The sequence below is a fragment of the Sinocyclocheilus anshuiensis genome, unplaced genomic scaffold (assembly GCF_001515605.1).
Source record: "Sinocyclocheilus anshuiensis isolate Anshui unplaced genomic scaffold, SAMN03320099.WGS_v1.1 scaffold1170, whole genome shotgun sequence".
Taxonomy (NCBI): domain Eukaryota; kingdom Metazoa; phylum Chordata; class Actinopteri; order Cypriniformes; family Cyprinidae; genus Sinocyclocheilus; species Sinocyclocheilus anshuiensis.
This window is the reverse complement of record NW_015538055.1, coordinates 2,527,920-2,536,512: the sequence shown is the minus strand read 5'-3', so window position 1 is coordinate 2,536,512 and position 8,593 is coordinate 2,527,920. Positions and strand designations below refer to the sequence as shown.

The following is an 8,593-nucleotide window of genomic DNA, read 5'->3' as shown; positions in this document are numbered from 1 at the left end:
ACACACACACACACACACACACACACACACACACACACACACACACACACACACACACACACTTGCTTGATGTGCTAGTGCATGGCGTCTGTCTGTGACACAGGTTAGATAGAATGTGCTGCATGCTGGCAGAGACTAGACCAGACTGGTGACACTGACACAGAGCTCTATTGTATTGGGTGCTTGCCATGAGGAACTTTCAATGCTGTTTCAAAAAAAAAAAAAGCTCATACAAACTCGCAACATAACCACCCTGTAGCAAGGGTTCACAGCAAGAGACAAAAGTTCCTTTTGGTTCCTCAAGACAACGATGTCTTGTACTTGCGGTCTGTTTGTATCACTATGTCCTTTAGCGATAGTTAGCAGAAAGACATGATGGTTTCAGAGCCCTCACGACACCCATTCCTGGTTTTTATCATGAGACGAGATTTATGGTTGCATGTTACTCTGGACAAGGTCATAATTTTTCCCTCAAGTCCTTCCATTTTCAGTAGTTTTTGTGCTCTTTAAAATGTTCTGTTGAGATTGTGTCTGCCTGTGTGTCTCTAGCAACTGACCACTTCTCAAAGTCATCTCCAGAGGTCATCCGTTCCAGACAAAGTGTGTCCCATCCCATGCTAAAAGCTGTTGTACTGTCATTTCAGAGTGGAGCTGTAGGGGTGAACCAGTCCCTCAACTTGAACAACATGGCTAGAAGAAACGACAAAAGGGAACGGCATGGCCAAGAGAGACATGCGGGAGCCACTTCCTCTCAGGGGAGATCACATGGTAAAAAGACAGAGGTGAGCATTTGAACTTACTCTTATCTGATTTTTGTTTGTGTCGTATTGAATTGTTTAGTTTGTGGTTAGTAGCTGTCAATTTTAAAATATACAATGCCTGTATACTGTAATTATATTATAATATTTTCTTATTAATGTAATTAAATTCATAAATTGAACTGTGTCCAAAAGTATCCAAATATTTTATTAATGTTACTGATTTATAACTCAGGATTCTTGTATTGTTGGTATTTGGTTTAGTTTCGACTAAGAGTTGATCAGTATGTAGACCATGTGATCAGTGGCTTAGCTTTGCTCTGTGATGTGTTTCCTAATGAACACGCTGTGTGTCAGTGACCAGGGCATGCGTCCATTCTGAGAAGTCTCTGGGGTTGAGGTTGATGTCCTGGGACTGCATTTCTAATGGGTTTTCTGCATTAGCGGGACTAAGTTAAATAGATTTTCCTTTGCTAATCCAAACAGAATCCCACCTTAGTCTGGGGAATTGAATTAATGAATTCAGAGCCACACCAAAGGAACTCTTTTAGTGGGCCATTTAAGGCCATCACATCTTGTTTGGATTTCAAACCAGTGTAGCTTAGTTTAACCAGTGATTTTTAAACATCTAAAACAGGTTTTATAATGATATTTTTGATAGTTGTTTCAATGTAAATGCACCATCCTTTTCCAAAATATAAGGAATTATTCAAAAAGTTTGGAATTATCAAGATATTTAATGTTTTAAAATTAAGTCCTCTATACTTATCAAGCATTTATTTGATCAAAATTTTAGTAATATTGTGAAATATTATTGCAGTTTAAAACAACTGTTTTCCATTTTATTATATTTAAAGGTCTTGCATTCTTCGGTTTTGATCGGTCGAGACCTCAGGTTTACTACATAAACGTTAAAGTATGCAGTCTTTCTGTTGTGAAGGTAAGGGTTTAGTTTCTAGTTGTATCTTTTAAACATTTGGAGTTTGTTTGCAACCGGACAAGGCATTTTTGGAGAGACTGTGCGTGTCCTGCTGTTTAAAGGAAGCACAGAGAGACTTGACAACTGAGCGATTTACGAGTTTGGGGCTCACTTGAAAGATATTGAAAGGAATGTTCTATCATTCTGGAAACGAATCCGACATGCAAAGGATGGGAAAGAAGCCTCTTCACAGTCGATCGCCGCCGCTGATTTACAGCTGTTTGAGTCTGGTTTCAGATCGGCCGCAATTTATGCTGGACATCATGGACTTTTGTCTCAAGCCACCCTGGCCTGCAAAGACAGAGAAAAAACAAACAATCGCCAGCTCTTCCTTTTAGCTCATCATGAATATATTTCATTTCAAAGGAACGCACTCTCTTGCATTGTTCCACAACAATATCCGATGGGCAACAGTGGGTTTAAATGAGCACAGTATCTGTGGGAATTCGGTCCTTTTCTGTCCGGCTGGAGAACTGGGCCAGATGTGTTTGTTTAATCTCCGCATAGCTGAAGCGGCACTGGTACGTTCTGCGGTCCGTGTTTGGGAACCCCACTAAAGGCCTCTGGCAGGGATCTGGGATGTGATGGTGTTTGCTAGATTGTGTGAGAGCGCAGGAGAGGGAGAGTTGGATTGGATTGGAGGGGGTAATAGAATGATTTGGCTTTGTGCACTGTGACAAAATGAAGTCTTGAGGTTCTTGGAGAAGATTAGCAGGTCAAAAGCTCCAGAGGCATGTTGAGGCCTTCGGTCCGCTGGAATGAATATAGGCCACCCTCATGTAGATGACAAATCCAAACTCTGAAAGCTCCATTGGCATTTTACCAACTGTCTTCTAACATTAACACAATTTGTGATTCTCACCAAGCCTGCAATCCTCGTTCACCTCTTGTTGTTGTGAAGAAGGTGTTCCTGCGGTCACACACATCTGCAGCCTGGTCTTGAAGGTCTCATCTGATCTCAGTTAAAAAGAGACAAACTGTGTGAAAAGAAGAATTGACTTTCTTTTAATTCATGATTTGGAACTTGAAAGAAGGAAGAGGAATTTATATATGTGTAACACTGATGTCATTTATACTTTAATATTTTGTTTTTATTTTAATGTGTATTGTACATGTATATAATTAAATTTTAGTTACATTATTGTTATATAATACATTTAGATGATAAATCTTTGTATATATAGGTATTTTATATAGTTATAGATTTTTTTGTATAATATGTTATATACATATAAAATATAACATAAAACATATATTGTTTATTATTAGCTATAATATGTACTGTGTATATATATATATATTATTTATTTATGCAAATTCTTCTTGACCATTCTAATCAAATTACATATTTTCTTAGTTATGTATTTATTATATAAGAAGTTTAGATTTGTTTTTATAAAAGTTTATATGCTGTATATATATGCATGTTATATAGTTATATAATTTTTGGTGTAATATATGTATGTATGTATGTATAAATTCTTCCTCCTGACAATTCAAATTAAAATCTTTTACAGTCCTTAACATTTTAATTATATTTAACATAAATTTATAAATAATAATAGTTGATTATATACAAATCAAACTGAGATGAATAATATTAATACTTATAATAATACTTACAATAGCAACAATAATAGCAATAGTACTTTTTGCCATTTATATTAGTTTTTTTATATGTATGTCTATATATTTTTTTATTAGTGTTTATTTGAGTTTTAGTTATTTTAGTACATCAAGTTAAACAAAATGAAACTGTGAAAAGTTGCCTTGGCAACTAGATAAAAAAAAAAAAAAAACGTTTACATGGTTTTTATATATTTTTTTATATTTTTTAAATATTTTTTCAGTAAACTTTTTTAAAAGTATTTGAATAGTTTTTTCTGTTCTGGCAAGAATGTACACTGTTATTTATTTTTATTTATTTTTTATTTTTTTATTTTATTTCAATTCAGTTTGCATCCTCAGTTGAAATTTGATTCAAATTCAAAAGCTAGACATATCAGCTACTTTAAAACTGTTCATGAATCAACATTGAGAGTATGTTTATGTTGACATAGTGTTACGAGGAAGCTGTACGTCATAAAATGACTCACAAGGATCCGGGCCAAAGTAGCCCATCTATTTATTAGTGCTATAACATCAACCACTGTGAAAGAGGTTGTTTCAGTCAATCACGTCACTACTACTCCGCACCATGGTTGACGCCGTCATTAAATCTTTAAAGAAAACACACGGATCAAAATGCTTGTTAACTTGGAACCAGCTTTTATTTAAGATGTTGTAAGCCCCTGTTTTAATGTAGCTTCCATACTGTAAAGAACCCACTGTGGAAGCACCAAACTTGCTCTGTCCGCATCATTTTAAAGGGATAGTTCACCTAAAAAGAAAATTCTGTCATAATTTACTCACCCTCAAGTCATTCCAATCCCTAGTGACAAACACAAGCAAGATTTTCTGAAAAATGTTTTTTGTCCATACAATGAAAGTCAGAGGGTTCCAAAGTTGTTTTCATTTTTAGATGAACTATCACTTTAATGCTGGCTCTCTAACTCCCTGCGGGGTCCTCGATTGGGGCAGGAGAGGGGAGCTAAGCGGCTCAATAGGATGAAGATAGATTACAGGGCCAAGTGCAACTCAGGAGGCCAGGATTTGTTCTGCTCCAGCAGAGGTTAAGCTTCAGTTTGGGACATTGGGTGAGGAGCACCCCTGCAAAGTGTCAAAATACAGCTGGGTTGAGAGGTCAATGCCGTTTTGCACTTTTTTTCCCCTCTCGCTTTTGTGGGATATTTTTAATTCCTTGTGAATCTGCATTTTTTTTTTATTTTTTATGTGAGAACTTTTTAATGTCTGACTTAAAGGGATATTTCACCTAAAAATGGAAATTCTGTTATCATTTATTCATGTCTCTCCAAACCTGTATTATATTTATTTTGTTGAAGTTTAGCAGAATACACAGAAGGCTTGGAACAACATGAGGTTGTGTAAATTAGTGAATTTAAATTTTTGTGTGAAATATTTTTTAACTAGATATATTATACTGGTTATTGTGTGATCTGTTTTAAATTCTCTACATTGCATACATTATAATGACAGTATCAACATTCTTTAGACATGTGGCCTCACATACGCTCATCGAAAACAATCATAACATCCTTCTCAAAGATTCCCAAAACATTTGCTCATCATGGTTTTTAAAAATAGCAGTATGTATGCTGTCAGCATGCAAGTTCACATTTCCTGTGACACTGGAGGCAGAAAATAGAATGCTTTGTGTAAACAGCATCCAGTGACCTGTGAGAAAGTGTATCTGCCTGCTATCATTCAGAGGTTATAGCTCCATTTGATTAGTTATAAAATGTAATTTGACACTCATCTACCCATTGTTATAAACATACTATGCTATAAATATACCAAACTTACATATATCAGTGTTATTATCGTTAACTGAAATTAAAACTATATAAAAAAATAATAAAATAAATAAAATACTGGTTAACTCAAATAAAATAAAATATTGAAAAAGTAAACTTAATTTTTTCCAAGGCCAAGGTAGCTTTTTTATATATATTTTCATTTAGTTTAACTTGATGTCCTAACATAATTAAAACTGAAATAAAAATTAAAGTAGAAATATGAAAAAACACACCACTACATTACTAAAACTTTAAATTTAAAATTGAAACTAATTCAAAATATTAATAAAAAGTATAATAGTATATATATATATATATATATATATATATGTGAATTAATAATATATTTGATGTGTATTGACATATTTATTCTTGTCAAATTTGTAATGGTATGTAATCTTTAATTTTTTCAAATCAGTTAACTTTGAATGGTCGTCAATGGAGAAAAATGCTTTTGGCCACAGATGGTGAATAGTTCCAACATCTACCAGCAGGGGCTAACTCGGAAAACCTCAACCCATTTGGCACGATGCCCATCTTTTTGCACTTCCTGTTGGCCAGACTGTTACGTGTGGAACCTGTGCATGAAATGCACACACATTTACCTACGTACAAAATGTATGCAGTGATGCATGGACCTTTCACCACCACTAGCCTTGAGAGGCATTCTGGCAACAAGCCTAGAAACTGAACAGCTCTCAAAGCGGGTTTTAACATATACAGCACTTTCAGAAGCTCTAACATGAGGTGCTTATTCAACTTCCCTATGTTTCCTTTAAAAGCAGGACTAATTTGGGAAAAGGGTTGATTCTACATTATCCTTTCCTTTTAAGTCATCAGTTACTTTTGCTTGCTTCTTACCCTGCTTCTTTTGTTTCCTTTTTGGAAAACAGGCACAGTCTTGTGCAAAAAAAATGACTGTATTAAGCTGATATACCCTCCGTTTATACATTTAGTGCATGCACAGATTTCACATTGAACATATGAGATACATCAGAAAAGTATTGTCCGCAGCATTACCCGTGACAGTGACCTATTCCTTCTTTCCTCCTTCTTTCCTTAACTGCGCACTTCACCAAGTCTGTTTTTGTCATAACACAACCAAGACCCTGCGTCATGCTAGCTGCGTTTCTCTGATGTTCTCTAGATGTCAACTTCAAAAAAATACCACCAACTCAGCCACCCACCTCAGCTTGGAAGATGGATGGTCCATGGCCTTCCAGCAGAACACCAACAAACGCGTAAAACAACAGACCCGATTGGGGGAAAAAAAGCTGAATGTGATGGAGAATGAGGAAACTAGATGGAACATATTCCAATGGATTGAGCAAGGCTGAAGAAGGGAGCTAAATATAGAAAAGTTGTCCTGCTGCAGGGGGTTTCATGGAATGCAAGATGGATGAGGTTTTGCGCTTGGGACCACATCTGGCCCGCCCGAGCCTTCTGGGGTCACTTTGAAGTGGATGCCGAAGGGCTTTTTTGTACTTTACAGCGCATACTTTCGCACTTATCCCTCTATTTTTTATCTTTGCCTTTGTCTTATATTCTCCATCATTTTACACCCCTTAATTCTTTTCAGTCATTTTTTATGAGAGTTGGCTTCTTCCTTGTAAGTAAGGATGTTGTGAGCAAATTGTAAAGCATTTTAGTGTGTTTGACCATGTGATTTTATTTACTTTCTTTAAGCAGATTCCTGGTTTTATTGTGGAAAATTCATCTGTGCAAGTTATTTCTAAGAAAAAAGAAAATGTTTCATCCAAAACTGAATACTGTATAGTAGGTACTACATTCACTTTGAAACTTGCTTCAAGACCATTAAAAAAATATTCTATATAGTATGAATGTGTAGAATAAATAAAACTCGAATGTACTATATTCTGCCATGTTGTCACTGTCTTGTGAGACTATGGCATCAGTTACGTCGCTTCACTGTATTTCACAAGTCCTCTCCCGTGGCATCATGGGATAGTAAAGTGTCCATCATATGCACACTTCAGAATCTTGTTGGAAGTAGTAAGTCATCCGGATACTTTTCACCTACTGTTTCATAAGTACTATGAATTCAGACATGCTACTCAGCTCATGTACTGTTTTTCGCCTACTGTATATGGAAGTAGGCCTATTTTGGATGCAGGGTTTATATTTTTTTATTAACTCTGCCTATCTCTTTCTTTTTGGTCGACATCACTGATCAATCATATTAACTGTTTAATATGCCGTTTCTCAGAAAAAATTGCACATAGTAAAATGAGTTGCAACATTGCATTATGTTTTTAAATGAACCAGTTTAGACCAGTCAGTATCAGTTTCACATGGAACATGTGTGTAATATCAAACATGCATTCATGAATCTCCAGTGCGGTGAATATTATGATAAATGTTAGTCATGCGTGCCAAATAAAACCGCTAAAAATTAATTGTAGGGGTATCCCAGACATACAAAACTAAGTCTTGAACTTCAGGGGCTGTGTTATATAGCATGATCCAAAATCTCCAACAACTCATAATTCAGATTCAGCCCAAATTATATTTGTTTTAGCAGCAAACTTCATGTATCGGTACCCTTGCCTCTGGAAATTACGGCATCTGTTTTCCTTTTGCTGCGTTAGGATCTTGAATCTCATTCTGTGCACTCGCACAGCTAGTTTTCCTCAGTTTCCCCTCAGGCATTATTATTTTATATCTGTCTATCTATCCATTATTTCTGACTAAGAAATTATTATACTTGTAATCCTGTCAGTCCTCATCATTCACACACAGGAATCCTACAATTCCAAGAAAATGACACATATCCCAGGAAGGAGCTCATTAGTATATAGACCACATGTGTCAAAACAACATCCCCCTTCTTTCATTGTTCTTTTCAGTTGCATCTTGATGTGTTTTCTTGTATTTAAAGGGGTCATATGATGCGATTTCAAGTTTTCCTTTCTCTTTGGAGTGTTACAAGCTGTCCGTGAATAGATAAGATCCCTAAAGTTGCAAAGACTAAAGTCTCAAACCCAAAGAGATATTCTTTATAAAAGTTAAGACTGGTCCATGCCCTCCTAAAACGGCTCGTTCTAACACGCCCCCACATGTCTACGTCACAATGTGTGAAGCTTTGCATAACGCCACCCAAATGTTCACGCAAAGAAAGAAGGCGTAACTTTATTGTTGCTGCCACCACCGCTGCCATGTTGTGAAGACGCTGCGTGTTTCGTTGCGAAACGAAAATACTTTGTTTGGCCTTCCAAAAGAGGACACGACTAGAAATCAGTGGTTAAGTTGTATTTACAACACTGTTCTAGAACAGTTCAACCCAAATATTCAGATGTGTGCAGCACATTTTATGGAGGACTGTTTCCTGATCCTGGGAGAGTAGATTACAATGCCGGCTGCTCTGACTCACAGACTGTAAGTATGTTTTCATATTTAAAGGATTTGCCACTGATGATTCA

The 8,593-nt window shown here is 36.0% G+C and overlaps 1 protein-coding gene across 3 annotated transcripts in view; it reads left to right on the top strand.

Moving 5' to 3' along the window:
• Window positions 1–8,593, top strand: part of stard13b (StAR related lipid transfer domain containing 13b) — a 96,968-nt gene that overhangs the window by 21,353 nt on the left and 67,022 nt on the right. For all 3 annotated transcript variants that reach the window (XM_016479158.1, XM_016479169.1, XM_016479163.1), the window contains one exon: window positions 645–782. In XM_016479158.1, the coding sequence (XP_016334644.1) occupies window positions 645–782 (138 nt within the window). The remainder of the gene's footprint in view (window positions 1–644; window positions 783–8,593) is intronic.